Source organism: Denticeps clupeoides, chromosome 3 (assembly GCF_900700375.1).
Source record: "Denticeps clupeoides chromosome 3, fDenClu1.1, whole genome shotgun sequence".
Taxonomy (NCBI): Eukaryota; Metazoa; Chordata; class Actinopteri; order Clupeiformes; family Denticipitidae; genus Denticeps; species Denticeps clupeoides.
In genome coordinates this window covers 24,796,343-24,815,013 of record NC_041709.1, presented here as the reverse complement: position 1 = coordinate 24,815,013, position 18,671 = coordinate 24,796,343, and the positions used below count along the sequence as shown (strand labels likewise).

At 41.6% G+C, this 18,671-nt stretch overlaps 1 protein-coding gene across 2 annotated transcripts in view; it reads right to left on the bottom strand.

Annotated features, from left to right (window-relative positions):
- LOC114786544 (alpha-1,6-mannosylglycoprotein 6-beta-N-acetylglucosaminyltransferase B-like) overlaps positions 1-18,382 on the bottom strand; it is a 106,539-nt gene extending 88,157 nt beyond the window's left edge. Inside the window, exons 1-2 of one of the 2 annotated variants that reach the window (XM_028973735.1) lie at positions 18,070-18,382; positions 14,403-14,515 (exon numbers count right to left, since the gene is read on the bottom strand). In XM_028973735.1, the coding sequence (XP_028829568.1) occupies positions 14,403-14,515; positions 18,070-18,107 (151 nt within the window). In that variant the 5' untranslated portion in view covers positions 18,108-18,382. The remainder of the gene's footprint in view (positions 1-14,402; positions 14,516-18,069) is intronic. The other variant, XM_028973736.1, reaches the window with a different exon arrangement.
- Positions 18,383-18,671: the final 289 nt, after the last annotated feature.

Below are 18,671 nucleotides of genomic sequence, written 5' to 3'. Positions count from 1 at the left end.
GCTTTGCCCCAACCCTATGAAGTCGCCCCCTCCACTCAGTACAGCGAGTGCTGCTGTAATCCCTGCTCAGGTCCAGGTAATAGCAGGGCTTAAAGCCAAAGGTGACCCTCTGCGCTATGCTGGCACTGCCACCCTCCCATCACGAGAGTTCAATGACAGGGATGTGGAAGAATGGCGAGCAAAGGCTTAGATGAGCAGGATTAGACATCTTGAGCGAGCACACGGATGTGGCATCTCAAGTGCTTGGGCGGGGTAAGGTTCCTCTGCTGTACAGGAATATGCTCTGGGCCACGATTCCAGATGACCAAAGCCAGACTGTCTGAGCTGTTGATGAATCAGCTATTAAAATAGTATGTGGGAGGGGGAACTAACAATGTGCAAGTTGCTGAATATATGCTCATTTCAACAATAATGTGTTCAATCTAGAACAATGCAGAAATTAGGGGGGAGGGAAGAAAACAAGTCAGCCTGAAGTTGTGAGAATTACGTAGAAAGAAAGATGTTGTGCTTATTACAATGTTGCATTTAAAGTTTTCTCAAATGCTAAAACACAAAAGCCAATCCCCTAAACCAAATGACCAGTTGTCTAAACACATTTACTAAATCTAGCCATCATTTTCCAATATCATAAACACATTTCACATGAATTGAACACAATTCACAAAACACAATCCTGTGTTCTCATAAATCTGAACACATTTTTCCTTGCTAAAACACAAGTTGCAAAAGAACTCTGCTCATATTCTCAAACTAAAGCTCATGTGATGCAAAATGCTTGCCACAGTCAGCAATATTTGAACACAATGAACACACCCAGCGTCATTCATTACACAAAACGACTCACAATTGAAGGCACTTGATGCTAATGCTGTGACCACATGTATAAAAGCAGGTTCAGAGCGCACAGTTTGCTGAAGATTCCAAACAAACACAATGGATGAAAGAGTCTGGGGAAGAGGAATTCGAGTCAGAGGAGACCTGGCCATGAAAAAAGAGAAGCAGGCCAACGAGGAAACGGAGGAAGAGGAGGAGACCAACAAGGGAGAGCAAGACAACCTCGCACCATCATTACGGACAAGATGCGAGCAACAGTCATTGACCATGTCATTGTCCATGGCATGACAATTGCTGAAGCAGGACTAAGAGTCTGTCCAAACCTGAGTAGGTTCACCATGGCCACCATTATCAGGGCATTCAGACATTGCTTTCTTTGTCACAATACAGTTTTACAAGCCTTTGAAAGTAGTCTATTGGTTTCAAATCAGTTATTTATTGTAAAACATGTCAATTCTTTCTTTAGAGTTGAAAGAATGCCACATAGAGGTGGGAGGGTTGCCATATTTACAGTGGCACAAGAAACCCTCATTGTGGATATGGTTCGTGAGCACAACCTCATCAGACTAGAGACAAAGTCATTGCCGATAATGTCAACTTTGAGAGCATTGATGATGTCCGCTTGGCCACAATAGACCGAGTTCTCCGGTGCCAAAAGATGTGGATGAAACAAGTCTATATGGTTCCCTCTGCGCGACACAAGGACCCACTTTACGAGTATGTGCAAATAAGTATACATCCATGTTCACAGTACAGTTAGTGGACATACTATTTTGCTCAGTGGCCTACATTACTTCTGGACAATACTGTGCTACATGATGGACTGTTGTTCTGAACACCTGTACACTTTCACATTTTCACAGAGGATATTACAGTTGGATGTGATGGCCAGATCTCATGACGGATGGCTTCAACCTGCAGAAATGAAGGCATTGAGGCCGTAACATCATTGGCCAAAGACCCATCACTGAGTTCCAGGTCAACAGGGGGGCAATATTACTCTTTGGGTTCGGAGGGGCTTGTCCACCAGAATGCTGTCCTTGGGTCTTACAACACCCAACGTCTCCTCACCTTCCTAGAGGAGCTAAAAGACATCCTCCTGGACTGCCAACAACATCATCCTGGGTCTGCACATCACATTTATGTGATGATTTGGGACAATGTCCACTTCCACAGAACAAACGAAATCAGAGAGTGGTTCACCACAAACAGTAACCACTTTTTAAATGTCTGTCTGCCACCCTAGTCCCCTTTCCTGAACCCTATAGAGGAGTTCTTCTCATCATGGTATGGACAGACAACCATACACTAGACAGAACCTCCTAAGGGCAATGGAGCTGGCCATTCCAGGGCGTGTTTCCCGCCTGTGGATGAGGTGATGTGGCCCGATGCAGCTCAGTGACATGATTGTCCAGATCACTTCATTGATTCTAACATGGAAGCACGTTTTAAGTCGCTCTGGATAAGGGCATCTGCCAAATGCCTTAAATGTAAATGCTGCACAGTGATTGTGGTGCGAATAAAACCTTCACACTCTGATCATGTTTTCAAGGGTACCGTTGTGTGGTATAGATTCTGTTTTTTGCATTGAGTTGTGTTACAGTAGTGTACATGCAGAATTTCCTATAGATTTATACTCTTCATATGAAACAAATCTAAATGCCTAATCCTCTGCAGAGCTCTAAGGAGATCCGTGGCTATAAAGTTTCTAAAAATATGCATTGGCAGAAACAAAGAACCTTCTCACAAATTGGGCATTGTGTTTTCAATTGTTTTGCTGTAGTGTGTAATGTGGTTTATAGTGTTTACATTTTTGAAAGCTTCGAGCTGCTCTTTTGGTGTGAAAGTTTGAGTTTTGAAGTGAGAAGGTGTGGTTGTGTTTATGTAGCTTTAGAAAAGGGTGCTGTGTTTAGACATTGGGGAACATGGAGGAAACGTTTGTGAAATGTGTTTTAGCATTTTTAGCAAAAGTGTAATAAAGGAGGGGGGTGGATACAACCCATATTCCCTTGGAGAAGTGTCATCAATGGAGTCAATTCTTCCTCAAACCAACAATGACACCCTGATATCATTTAATCTTCATTAAGTCACAGCCACGTGTTAACATCACTTATAAATGTCAACAAAGCTAGACTTGCAAGCCAGCTTCGGGAAGTCGTATCTGAACTTTGATGTTTTTACGATGTTATGACACCTTATATTATGTCTGTATTATATACTGTCTGTGTGGATTTAAATAAACCAGAAAGAGAAAGTAGAGAATGTTATAGATGTCAATATAGATTCTCCCATGTAAAACCCTGGTTTTTCATAACAAATAAAAACATAATTAAATTGTCTAAATTTCTTAGTAATTTGTATCCCAATTAGTTTCTGTTGTGTTTCCAATTTGTGTCCTCTATATATATATATATATATCTCTCTCCATCCGAGTGTATTAATTCCATGTTGTGCAACTCAAAGTCAAAGTGAACTTTATTGTCATCTCTCCATATACAAGTACACAGAGAAACAAGATTACGAAGCTATAGACATAACACACAACACAAAAAGGTGCCCTCCTGCTTTCTGACCAGCTCACCAGAGAGTATTGTGTTTTCTCCTGCCTTAGACATTAGCTTGTGTTAGCTTGTTATTTGTAAGTCTTAACTTCAACTTCACCAGTTGTCATCTTAGTAGTCATTGCTACAGCCCTGTTCCTACTTTTTTCTGAAACTTGAGTTCTTTGTTTTATTTACTTACTTATTTTATAAGGAGCAGTAGGGAGGAGGACGCCATTTACTTTTGGTCATCTTTTCTCATGTGTTGAGTTAGTAAGGGAGCCAGGTAAGACTTCTGTTGTTTATTTGATATTTTCTTTTGTGAGGTTACCTAAGTTTCTTTAAAACTAAGTTAGAACTGTTATGTTTGTTATTTTGGCCTTGTTCCCTCCTGAAGTTGGTTTTGCTCCCTGTTTTGGATATTTGAGTTTGTAAATAAAATCTTTTTTGTTTGGCATTTAAGACTAGTGTGATCTTTTCGGAGTGTTGGGACAGGGGAAAAGCCAATTAGACATTGTATTCAGGTTTGTAGATAAAAAGCTGCTATCTTAATTCATTTTGTTACTTCTCTTCCACCCCTAGACACGAGGAGAACGTAACAGTATATTTAGCATATATAGTATATATATAATATAATTAGCACGCCTGCAGGCTAGTTTATGTTTATCCCCTTTATTTCCCTTTTCGGTCATCGCGCCTTGTTTCTATTTATTAATAAAATCCTTGTTTCCTTTATGTCCCGACTCTGCGCTTCCTTCCCCCGTCAGCTCGCCAGCGTGACATGGTGAGAGATGTATCTCCCTACATGTGCTAACTGTTCTACATTTTATATTTATGGCATTTAACAGACTCCCTTATCCAGAGCAATTTACAATCAGTGGTTACAGGGACAGCCTCCTTGGATACACTGGGGGTTACGTGTCTTACTCAGAGACACAATGGTAGTGTCACACCAGCATGAAGGACCCTGATAGACACAGACCAGTGCCAATCCTCGTGTCCCAACAGAGACCTGTGCTCACTTGCAAGTAGTTGATACTGGCTTGCTGTACCTAAACAGGGAGTAATTCTAGAGGTAATTCTATGTTTTGTAAATGTCTTAAACGCCTGTTTGGCTTTTGTCCATTAAAAACTTTTAACTTTACATTACGCACTTGGGTCCGAAATTTCTTGCCCGGCAGGTTTGTCTTCTTCAGTATATAGATTACCAGCAATTACTTATTTTCCTGTTTTATCTATTTTAACCATTTTATAATTTTGTATAGAAACAACTGCATCTGACAATTTTGCCCTTGGCCTGAATTATGTCATTTCTCAATCTGGATGTTTGCCATTATAAACAGACGTTTTTTTCACCCTGGGGCCCTTTAGATAAATTTGTTTTGCGACTTTCGCATAATGTCCTTAACCTGTTATATTCATTTGGATGCTACATGAGTATAACATGCAACAGAAAATCAGTCCGATATTTAATGACGAGATACCAGTGCATGTCTGAAAGAGCCTGGAGTTAGTTTACATTAAATATAATTTCCCGTTTGCCCTAGAAATTTAAAAAGGAAAACTTGGGACTACTTTTTTTATATAAGGGGGAAAGTGTGGCTTTAAGGCAAGGACAAATATTTAAGGTAGATTAATTAAATCTACTTCAAAAGCAGCGTTCTCGCTGGGGATTGGGGGAAAAGCCATCATTCAGAGACAGCAAATCCCAGTGTTTTCACAGGCAGGAGAGGGATCAATACAAAACTATTCTCAGCTAGAGACTAAACAACCTGATCGAACAGGAATAATCCTGAGTGAAATAGCAGCAACACAACCTCTCAAAGACATCTGGATTTCACAGCAAACACGTGCATAGAAATACTTGTTTTAATGAGATATTCACTTTGAATATTTGCATTAAAATGAATAATGCTGAATGTATCAGCAGCAGTGCATGGCACTGTATGTTCTTTCTTATTTCGCTGTATATTGCAGCACACAAGGTCCCTATAAAGTTGTATTGTCCTTGATCAATATTCCACTTCAGAAACCCAGGTATAAAGTTCAGATGAAGGTCAATGCGAAGTGGGTGGAAAGAGAGCAACACCCACACACATACAAACACATTATATATATAGAGATAGATATAGAGACACACACACACACACACACAAAATTCATCAAACGCTTGGGATAAAGCAGAGCAGTCAGAATTCAAAAGCACTGCTGACAGGCTTCCACATTTGTGTCATTATGCTGTCATGTCACACTTTGGTGCAGAACCCGACAACTAGCAAATATCAGTGAAGACTAACAGATTGCATCATGAGACGACTGAAGGGAAGCAAAGCGTGCTCTTTTATTAACATTTAATATTAATATGCCTTTAATATGCCTAATATACCTTGCTTTAACTCTTCTAGAAAGCATCAGAAATGTTTTGCATCTCTGAGAAAATACAACATGCATTAAAAACTTCTTCTATCAATGAGTTCCTTTTTTACCTCCTGCAAGTGAGTTATTAACATAAAAAATGATTTATTAATAAAAATTATTTATCAAGCATAAAATAATTTATTCACTGGTATCATTAGACACTCATGACTTAAATATTAAATAACATGTATTAAGTAACATTTCAGTAGGTGAACAGCCAACTGAATCAATTTAAATGTTGCCTAGGTGAACGGCTATGCCATTGAAGTAAAAATTTGTACTTTTTGAATTATGGTATAAGTAAGCCTACTTATAGCCTCACACTACTTATTACTTTCACACTGTGTTGTGTCCAGAGCCATTGTGCATAAATACAATAATCATATGTAGAACGTGATGACACAATGCTCTTTTTTCTATGATACAGTGCATCCAGAAAGTATTCACAGCACATCACTTTTCCCACATTTTGTTATGTTACAGCCTTATTCCAAAATTGATTAAACAAACATTTCCCCTCATGCTTCTATGCATTTGCAAATAATTAACACATCCTCTGGGAATTTATTTCTCAGTGCCGAAGGGCATCTAGCATATGACCCCTAACACAAGCATTAATAATATTTTTTAGTATTATTCTCAGAATAATGTGTGTTTCTCTTTTATTTGAATGCTTGTAGATAGCTGGTGCTGCTTATATGGTGCTGGTGCTGCATCTATCTATCTATCTATCATATGTAAAATGTTAAAAGAGTGTCTGTATGGCTGCCTTCTCGGAAGGCCATAGAGCCAAATGACTTCAGACTGCGATCTACTCGGCTCTGCCCCAGCAGGAAAAAGCCATAGTCACATCCTGAGCACCTTCCGGCTATAAGCGCAACACACCCAAAATAGCAATTGGGAAGATCAAAGCCAAGGATGGGCAGCCTTGCAAACCATCCTCCGTGAGAATGCGCTAATCCTCTGCCTGTAAAACAACCGAGCAGCTATCTGACTTTAAACTAGGAAGGTTCCAGATGCTTCGTCGGGAAGGTGCAGACAAATTCCGCCACAATGTTGAAGATACTGTTACAGTGCCTTAATCTTACTTGTTAGTGTAGAAGGAAATACGTTAGTCCATTCACCAGGCAGTCCAGTTTTTGTTCTGTTGGTGCACACATAGTCCAGGTAGTCCATGAGCAGGGATCCTTCAGAGGATATGGAAAGGAGGGGGTTGTACAGGAGAGGAAATGTACAGGTCTGCTTATAATGATAGTATTTCTAGCTGTAATTCTAATTTCATGAGATTGCCAGTGTACTCCTGATCAACAATCTGTGGCAACAGCAACATTTTGAATTAAAAACCACACATAGGATTATGGGATAGGCTGAACCATAAAGGATCCATCTGATGACTGCATTTGAAGGAGTATCTTCATGTGTGATGCATTTGGTTTTCAATTAGCCACACCCCCCACCCCAAAACTGGTTCAGCCATGCTAAATAGCAGGAACCCAATAAAATGGTTACAGAGATGGTCAGACAGAGAACACAAATAATGAATTCCAACAGCTTATTTTGGAATCAGAAATGATTCCTCCGTTCCGTGTCTGCAGGCCTCTCTTTTCTCATTAACACTCCCCAAGCACATTCAGTTTTCAGCCTGAGTCAGCAGTTGGGCATAGATTTCTTCCTCGAAAAGCTTTATTCCAGCTGAAAGCTGCCTGTGTGAGGGGAACTCATAGGGACCTATTGATTTCTGCTAACTTATTCATTCCTCCAATGTGCATTCATCAAATGCAATGTTTTCCAAATAATCTACATCTCTTACATTTCTGGTGGTCCACTCATAGAGTTGGAATCATCTGGAAAGGCTAGACAAAATTCATTTGGTCTCTTGCATTATGTTAAAGTTTTTCATCAATAAAATTGGGATTTAATCCAATTTTAAAGGCCCATAATCAAAAACAAAACATCATTCAGCAGTAAATGACTTTGCAGCGATAAACAATGTATTCAGATGAAATGAGATGTATCCCAGGATTCCTCCCATGCAATCACAACTGGCATACTCACACATCAGCGGCATTGCTGTGGGCCAATAGGAAGCCCTGGTTTACATTTACAGTACCATGGGAATTTCCAGACAGAGATTACATTTTGGGGCACAATTTGATCCCGATGCTATTCTCAATAAGGAAACAATCCCAGGCCAACTGGAAAGACAAGGGAAAGTGCCATCTCATTTATCTTCTCAGACGAGATGTCCATCTGGGAATTTAGCCCATTGTGATGTTTCATGTAAATCATGCCTGCAAGCTCAAAGTTACTAATTAACTCTTACTTTTCACTGACGAGTCCTTTATTTTAGCTTGTAGCTGCTCAGTAACAATATGGCCTCCTGTGAGTTGAGGGCTTCAATTAACCATAACTTCACCATACAACAGATCTTTAACACAAAGGCGTATTGAAAAAATGGCATTAGCTCCTCAGAGGAGTCTTCGGCAAAGAAAACGGAATAATTGCGAGGTCCTGTTGGGACTTGCTCGAGAAAAACAAGAGGAAATGCAAGTGGAGTTCGGGCTCAGCAGTTGCCTCATGAAACAATGCTAATCACCCCGAGTGGGGCCATCATTTTACTGCAACGTTAACAGCTCGTCCCTTTCGCCGAACAACTGCTGAGGGAGGAGAAAACCCTGGAGATGGAGCACTTTGATCAAACTCTGACACTTGTCCTCAGTCTTTCGAGGGGGGAGAAACAAAACAGCGTCTTGATGATACCAAATTGTGGACATTTCATAGCTTTTCTTAGCATCAAACAGTGCTGTCTCTAGAGGCCCTGTTTAAAAAGTTTGAAAAAGCAGCCCTGCAAGAAAGTTTAACAGCACTTCCCCCTGGATTGTTCAGCATCTATGACAACACGCTGCCAGGTACACCACTCAGCCACAACGTCAAATCCACCTGCCAAAACAGATATGACCATGAAAGCTAAGACCCCCTGAAGGTGTACTGTGGTATCTGGCACCAGGATGCGAGCAGGAGATCCCTTAAGTCGGGTAAGTTTTCAGGTGGGGACACATTTTGTTCCAGAACATCCAATTAACATAAATAAATTCTCAGTGATAGTTTTAAATATGCATTATAGCAAGTAATCACAAGTTTCAACTACGTCTCAGCATGGGGAACCCATCCTGGTCACAGTCCTGGTGCATTTTGAGCTGCATACAGGGATGGCAGGCGTATGGAATAGGAGTTTTGCATTTTTCTTCACAATTTTGTTTTCTTCACAGTGCTAAAATCATAGACTTCTGTCATGGATTGGTTCATGGATTGGTCCTTAAAAAAAAGGATCCATTCGCACGACTCACAAAATCAGGGATTTACTGGACAACAAGAAGCACGCGGGTCATTGCGTAGACAATCTATGCGTAGACAATAGATCCAGGCATAGATAGACAATAACAAGGGCACAAGCAGCATTCATTCATATTACACGCAACAGGGGAACACAATCAGGAATTTAGGGAGACACAGACTAAACATGAGCCAGGAATGCCAAACCAGAGAGCCCCACAAACTACAGTGGGGCAAAAAAGTATTTGGCAGCCACCAATTGTTGTCCCACTTAAAAAGACCCATAGCTAGAAAGAATGTAAAAAAAGTTTCCTTGTCCCAGGTAAAACTAAGTAATGCGTTCTAATCTGTCTCTCTCTGAGTAAAATGAACACATCATTTTCCATTCTTTTATCTTTCTCGCAAGTAAAAAAAAAATGAGTGCTGTGTTTTTTATCTATTATGCCACCACAGCAGTGCCACACTACTCTGAGTTCCAGGCTGCCCAGAACAGATTGGAGACCATTATTTTTCTCTATTTCTCTTAGTTAGGAAGCTCAAACACTTCTCTCCAAACTCACATCCATTCAAACACTCACCGTCCAATAGGCAGTTCATCATGCATAACAGAAACTCCAATATCAGCAATTCACAGCTCACAACATTAATATGCATCTCATCTCTTCTGGACTTCTACTAGGCAAATTAATGTACTGTCATCGTCGTTGTTACAGACCAAGCAATTATGCTAAATTTAAGGACAGTTGCATCAAAACACAAAATACAGCACTGAAGTGGATGTTTCCACAAAATTGTCTATACCCAACTTGTTTTTATGAAAGGTAAAATTAATACTGAGTGAGGTATTATGATCTGACTGTATTTTGCAAGATTCTACAGAGCTCAGACCTCTGAAATTCTAAAAGAGGTCTCAAAAATTGCAGTACTGGACATTTTTTGCCATATTTGTTCATTCATTCTCTGGGTTCATTCAGACGTCAGTTAAGCCTCAAACCCTTAAACCATCAGCTTCAATTCAAGTCAACTTCTTGCTCCTGTTCCACACACAGTGAACAATAATGGTAGATCATTCTTAGGATTAGCATAAGCCTGGCAGTACATAAACGTCTTTCAATATATGTGGGGACAGACCACATATAACCAGGTTTTGGTTAAGAAATGTTTGTTAGCTAGGTAACAAAAAGAATTTATAACAGTTGTGACACAGAATGAATGTTTGTTTCTGATTTAAATGGTACTGCATAATAATTCAAAATCAGCTGTTAATTATGTTGCAACAGATTCTAAAGTCACCGTTTTAATTGCTATTCTAACACTTCCTAGCTTGACCATTTCAACGATCCATAGTGAAAATGAGTTTGTGTACACACATTTTGCAATACTTCTGTGCTATTAACAATAGTGTTATTAGATCTGATAGCCCTAATTTCTGCCACAAAATAGGAAACTATTCTCTGTAACCACAGTAACCAGATGTCAGTGTGGCAGATAGTTCTAGAACAGAAAATAACAGTTACACGGAACAAAGGATTGTCTGATAAATGTGCATTAAAACAGGGTTTTCAAAAATAGTAGCATAACATAAGATTCTTTCAGCAGACTTTTCTTATTGATTGATGCATTGACTCTGATACTGTCAGGTCCTGTGTTGGTGTTGTTCCTGTGTTATTGTGTTTCCTGATTGTCACCCGTGTGCCTGTATTAAGCTGCCTTATTCATGTCTGTTTGCCATTGGGTTGTTGTTTGGTGATGTTTCCCCTGTCTTTTGCACCATGTAATAAGTCTCCTATCCCGTGATGTTTACATTTACATTTACATTTACAGCATTTATCAGACGCCCTTACAATCAGCAGTTACAGGGACAGTCACCCTGGAGCAACTTAGGGTTAAGTGTCTTGCTCAGGGACACAATGTTAGTAAGTGGGGTTAGAACCTGGGTCTTCTGGTTCCCAGGCGCGTGTGTTACCCACTAGGCTACTACCACCCTGTGATGTTGTGTGTATGCATCCTCCATCCTCGGCATGTCCAGCCATCATGACAGATAGCCCAATCACGTAGAAGTGTAACAAATGACACAAGCAGATTGTCGACAAAAAATCTAACTAGGAAATGTGTTAATCACATTTGTCTATAAAACGCATTGTGTCATTGCATAAGTACCACAATAACTTTATAAACTTTATGGACAGCCCTACCTGAATGTGTTGCCACAACGTAGGGAACTAATGTCTGTAACCATAGTAACCTGCTGTAAGAGTGCCAAGTCCGAGTCTAGCAGAGTATATTTCTTTGTGCGAGAACACTGACTGAGTAGTCTTTTGCCAAAATAATGTTCTAAGTGAGATAATAACACAGTCTGGGGTCTGCGCCCATCTTGTCACCTACTTGAAAAGATCATTTGTATATATTTGGTACTCTAACTGATCAGGGTTTATTATCCAGTGTACAGGCCTGACTTCCGAAGGGTATCAAGGGGGTCGGATAAACTGAATGATCTAACACTCCTGCACTCTGAAGTAAAAAGCTGGTGTATAGAGCTATGACGCTAATCCAAGAATAGCTCTATTACTGATCATTCGCTTGGGGTGTTATTTTTTTCTCGAATGTGAAACAAAAACCTCCAAAGATGCCGCTCTCATGTAGCCGCTGATGAAGTAGGAGCAGATGGAGCAGCACACGGTCGGTGGATCTGTGCTCTCACGTTTGTACCATATTTCTTCTTATGCCCCATTAGACACCAGCTTTCTGCCAGCTCACCCCATCACATGGACACACCCAAATCAAAACACACATGCACACATACGTACTGTAACATCACATTACAAAAAATATCAAACACACAAACCAACATCCTATAAACTACAAACACACACACACACACACACACACACACACACGTCTTTTTTATCCATGTAGGGATGGACCCCTCAAGTGAGCTTAATGAGCCAACTCAGATGGCGCTTCACCAGCAGATAATTAATCAAGAACAGCACACTGACACACACACACACACACACACAAAAACATAAAAACGTACACACACAAATACACATGTTTGTTTTTATGGTTTTGTGGAGACTCAGCGTAAATGTGCAACTAACACTTACTTTGAATCTTAAATGTTACTATAAAGTTTTAAATAAGAATTTCATTAGTATATATATCAGCCACGTGGATTAGAAACTCGCCTAAGAACCAGAAGAGCACAAAGTCACAAGTACACTTAACCCTGAGTGTCTCCAGGAGGACTGTCCCTGTAACTACTGATTGTAAATCGCACTAAATAAGGGCATCTGATAAATGCCATAAATGTAAATGAGCATTTTATCCAACTGGGGGCAATTTGCCCCCAAATTGAAGGCTTTGGTGGGGATATTTCATCCCCAGGAACAGTAACAAGAACTGAACAGTTTAAGTTTTTTAAACACACCAACGGCATCTCTAATGCATATATACCAAAATTCATAAGAGCACAGTACACACATACACACTCGTTCTGGCAATGAAAGCAGTCAGAAGGCCCAGGGTGAAAGAAGATTGCTCTTTGTTTCACTTGATTTTTACTCCCAAATCGCAGCATAAATTGTTTCATTTCAGATCTGGCACCAGAAGAGATAACCACCCAGCAGCAAAATCCCGGAGTTCACGCCACCACCGAAATGAAGATGAGACCCGTCCCGCTGTCACTCTCTCTCACCTGTGACACGAGACGCCTCCAGCGACTGACTCGTTAATGAGATTTTTCCTCAGTGTGAAGTAGGGTGGACCCCGCTGGCGCTCACACAAATCAGCCTCCTGGCACTCAAGTCATACTTCCTGCTGAAAACCCCTGTTGTTTTTCTTATCTCTCAACAAGATGCCAGACCCTGAGCATCAGTCTACTTGGCAGCACAGAGACATCATTTTGAAGTACCCAGACCCAATTTTAGGGTAATTTTGGCAATTTTGGAGGATTTGGAGTAATGCATGGTCAGATCAGTATGTTTACTGTAATAATGCTTTCTCTGTTAACACATTAATAATGTAAATAGTTATAAAACTTCAATTTACATGTTAAATATAACGTCAAGTTCATTGTATTCTGGTGTGTATATAAGGCACCGTTCAATTTTGGTTGATTTTTGCATGATTGATCTCACATGATATAGGTAAGAAAGACTAGTCAAGACTTATTTGACAAAGAACAAATAAGACAGACTAGTCATTAACACTTGCTAAGGTAGGCTTACAGCAGCCACCTTCTGTAGTTTGGGAGAACTCAAAGAAGCAAGAGTGATGTTCATTAAAAATGCAAAAACTGACAAAACCAAAATAAACTCCGGCATTCATGACTTTTGACACATGAACAAGCCACTTGACTCATGATGTTGCATACATTTTCTGATTGTGGCTAAAAAACTAATACTAAAGTAATAGTGTTAACATTTACAATTACAGCATTATCCAGAGAAACTTACAACCAGTTTCTCAGGGACACAATGGTAGTTGGGACAGTGGTGACCTAGCGGTTAAGGAAGCGGCCCCGTAATCAGAAAGTTCCCGGTTCGAATCCCGATCCGATCCTGTGCCACTGAGGTGCCACTGAGCAAAGCACCGTCCACACACACTGCTCCCCGGGCACCTGTCATGGCTGCCCACTGCTCACTCAGGGTGATGGTTAAATGCAGGGGACAAATTTCACTGTGTGCACCGTGTGCTGTGCTGCTGTGTATCACAAGTGACAATCACTTCACTTCAATGGTAGTGGGGTTTGAACCTGTGACTTCATGCTCCTTTGGTTCGGCGCGTGTGTTACCCGCTAGGCTACAACCATCCTGTGCTGTACTGTTCAGTAGTAGGACATTGCATCAATGGCTACACAGATATTGGTATGGAAGTCAATAATCTACATGGAATATATTCACAGAATCAGTATTACACATATATTCTCAGAATGGTGTGGCTGATTTATTTTTTTTACTGCTTTTCTCCCCTGTACTCATGAATACCAGGGACTCATGGGGCATTTTCTCGCAGAGCAGCCCAGCAGGAACCCTGCTCCAGTTTAGCCTTTGGTTCTAGGCGCCAGCCCACAGCAGGAGACCATTTGGGCTCCATTTAATCCGTGGAGCACGGTCCAGCATTAATGAGGCCTGCATCCAGCAGAGCAGCTTCCACCCCAGCCTGTGCGCGGCAGCCACAAGATCCAAGAACACTGTAGCACAGAACCTTAAGACCTAATCGAGCAGTTACACCGTGCACCAATACTACCTTTTCCGTTATTAGAACCAACTTTACCTTCGGCTCTGATGGTGAAGGGCGAGTCCCCGAGCCGCTTGGCCGAGAACTGACCACCCAGAGAGGTCATTAGAAAGCAGAAGCTGAAGAAGCCAACCCCCACCACGAAGATCCTGAAGACAGAAAAAGAATAGGGGAAAAGGAGGGTATATGTCAGGGATAAAAGAAGAGAAGGGTGAAAGAAGGGGTTAGTCTACGAGGACAGTAACGTGTACAGTGAAGGACAGAAGTGGAGACAAAATGACAACACCTGACAGAAAGTGAAAAAGTGAAAGTTTTTGCCTTTGTGATACACTGCAGAACAGCACACGGTGCACACAACGATTCACCATTTGCGAGCAATGTGTGGGGTCGGCACCTTGATCAAGGGGACCTTGGTGGAACCTTGACGGTTTGGGATTTAAACTTTTGGTTCCGAGTCCGCTTCCGTGTCTGGTAGGTCACTAACTTGTGCAGAGCATTTAGCACTATGGGCCCATTGAAAACGAGGGTAACGGGATAAGAATGGCCGCGTTGACTAGGGAAGGACGCGTCTGATACGTGACGCAGACATCGGTAACAGTGTGCCGATCTATTCAGCTGAATTGTGGGTTAATCTGTGTTTCCTATATTTTACGCTCGCTACACCCCCTGTTCCCTTTGCAATGTCTGCAGCGCCATTCTTTTAATAAGGACATCCAGAGGCATCAGAGTTCAGCCAAACACAAGCAGTGGGCACTTCCAAGCAGCGTACCAGGAACGACAAAACTAGCACATCTACGTCTACAGTCCCATGACTCCACCAACCAGTCCAGTAATTAGAGTAAGCACTTCCTGTGACAGTCGTCAGTGACCTTGACCTCCAAATCATAATTTTATTGACACACACACTGCCTCTTTTTTTTTAACAAATTATCTACTACTGCAGCATTTGCGTGGTTGATTTTGAGACGCTTGAATGTGGAATGTGCATGACTCGGTTTCCCACTTAATAATTCACACAGATATTAAACTGCTCTCACTTTCATCACAACTTACATGTTTGAAAGTTACTTAAAAAAATGGAGGTGCTGAAAATGAATGTGAAGTAAAAAACAGCAGGGTAAAATAATGGGTGCCTTTTCAGATGATCTTCATTCAAGATTTTTTTGGGAGGAAAAATGAAGGCGATGAACACGAGACCACAGCCACCTTCATTCATAACCTTTGACCCACCAAACTTACAGAATAAATAAATAAAATTCTGTTCTTGAAACTGCATGTTCAAATGAATGGGTCATACTGTACAGGCCAAAAGTTTGGACACACTGTTTTCTTTATTTTCATGACCATTTACATTGGTAGATTCTCATTGAAGGCATCAAAACTATGAATGAACACGTGTGGAGTTGTGTACTTAACAAAAAGGCGGAGACCTGGCCTCCACAGTCACCGGACCTGAACCCAATCGAGATGGTTTGGGGTGAGCTGGACCGCAGAGTGAAGGCAAAGGGACCAACAAGTGCTAAACACCTCTGGGAACTCCTTCAAGACTGTTGGAAAACCATTTAAGGTGACGACCTCTTGAAGCTCATCGAGAGAATGCCAAGAGTGTGCAAAGCAGTAATCAGAGCAAAGGGCGGCTATTTTGAAGAAACTAGAATATAAAACATTTTTCCAGTTATTTCACCTCTTTTGTAAAGTACGAAACTCAACATGTGTTCATTCATAGTTTTGATGCCTTCAGTGAGAATCTCCCAAAGTAAATGGTCATGAAAATAAAGAAAACACATTGAATGAGAAGGTGTGTCCAAACTTTTGGCCTGTACTGTACATGAGGTGACAGCAATCCACCTCCGAAGTGACTCAGGAAAGCAATTTCCGGTACGAGGGGCCAGCGAAAACTAACTACTGTCTAATAATTCATATTAATACCACTGTTAGACGCGGATAAAGCAAGGCTGTCTGAAAAAGACCCCAGGGAAACGTCTGCTGTCTTCATTTCTGAGATGCCAATTTCTGCCCAACAGTGCACGTCAGGCCAGATCAGAGTGCTTTACCAGTAAAAGTAAAATGTTTTTTTTATGGGATTATGAATCATAATGAGCTGCTTTAAGACAAAGAATTACTGTGCCGCGATATGGAATTGAAAATTAATTGTGGAGTTCTGACTTCATTTGGAACCATTCTGAACCATCTGTTCCAACCAACCATCCTACCATTATAAAACAAAAAAAAAAAACCTCTATCACTGTCTGCGGACTTGATCAGATTATAATCCTCCCGAGACTTTTGATAAAGGGAACATATGGGATTAGTCAACTTTGACCATCTGTTCCAGTTCTTCTGCAGAAGAGCACAGGTAACCTGGGAGACTGTGAGGTTCTTCTGAGGACAGACTTTAGGAGAAACGAGCCCTGTGCCCTCAGATGAACGCCTTATCATCTCCCTTCATCATTCCGCTGTTTTCAAGGCCGTGCTGCGCCGGTGAATGGGGATTTTATGGCCTGTCAGGCTCGTCTCTAATTAAAGGGTTTAAAATAAACGCTTTGGTCCCCTAATTGGATCAGAGAGAAGCCCCGATATCTGCTAATTGGCTTTGCGCGGGCACAGTTTTCACGTCTCGCCTTGCTTTAGCGATTGCAGATTGCATCAGATCACTCTAAACTTCTTGGAAGAACCCGGGCAGCGTTCCGGCTGTTGCGGTAAAGAGAACAGAGGTGTGACATGATCCCCTGAACTCCTCTCTTTTAAGCCTGACTTCAGGAATGGGATGAATTTTAAATGTTCGTTCTCTCTCATGTTTTTTGTTAGATGTTACTCTTGCACTTTATGAAGCCCAGATTGTCTGTATCACACACATGCACTTTATGTCAGTATGTAACTTTGTTTAATCTTTTAAATCTTCCAAGTAGTACCAGGTTACGGAGAAACTTTGTTTCGTTTCACTATGTACTGTATTACATGTCCGTACCTGAAATGACAATAAAGCTCAACTTCAACAATAAAAATTATGATGTGATATTAATGTATCAAGTACACTGAGAAAAAAAAAAACTCCAATGGGTTTCAATTGACAATTTTTATCCATAAACCGGGAAATGTTACCATGTGAATTCTGTATTTATGCCATGAACCTGCTCAAACTGTAGCAGCCTACACGCCAAGCCATGAATTCCATACCTTATTTTACAATTTTGTGTAGTTCCTGGTCCATGTTTGCTCTTCCATGGTGGCGAGAGCAAAGTTAACAACTTTAAACCATCACCTACTGACAGTCGAGAAGCTGACATTTTCGGAATTCCAACTTCCCAGTTCATATTGTCCTGAAATCATGTCTAATTGTCACAAGTCTTCATGGCTCACGTCACGTAATTAGTTCAGCGCCGTAATGTCCCTCCTACGTAAACTTTAATGCTATCAGGAACATAGTTTCGGTCCACAAACCAGGAGTTTGAAAATAATGCTTATTCTTATTTACGGAAATGAAGACGCCTCCGGAGGAGTGACGTCACACTGGCCGCGACGATGACACCGGCGGGACTTCGCGGGGTACCGGTCGGGGTCTCTGCAGCCCACGGCTAAACCGACAAACAGGACTCTTTTCGGGGAGTTTGGGAATAAAAACTCCACCCGACGTTTGTTATTAGTGGAAAGAGGGATTATTTTTAGGGGCGCGTTTCTGCCATTCCTCTCGTTGTCGCCTCACCTGAACGGTTTGAACGTCACTAGACATCTTCTGACCATTATTCGGGCTTTCTGGGCTCAGAGCAGCGCTGGTCCAAAACGCGGAGGTGATCCCGCGACGCCGGGCATGGTGCAGACGAGGAAGAGGAGCCCGTTCCGAACAGGAGCCGAGGCGACATCCATAAGTTGTGGTCCCGTATTTCACCTCCCGTCGGATATAAAACGAACCGTCGTCAGCTTCCCGCGGCTCCGTGGAGGGGAGAGATGAAAGTTGGGTCCCGGTAACAACGATGCTGCTGCTGCTGCTGAAGGGGCTGAAACTCCAGTGGCGCCAGACGCTGCCCCCCCCCCCGACTGGGTTCGGGTTGCCCGTGCGGCCCCCTCCCTCCTCACCCAGCCCTCCGGTTTTTTTCACGGGGACCAACGGGCGCCGTTTCCTCGAGCACGCGTTTCGTTGTCGACACAGCGACATCTAGCGTCCGTGTCGCCGAACTGCAGCGCACGACACACACAAACCAGATCATACATCTTTATATAACAAGACTCTTCTGTGACAAATCTGAGTGCAGGCTGTGTTTAGTCCTGAAGACACAGGACTATAAAATAATGCATGTGAAGTTATGA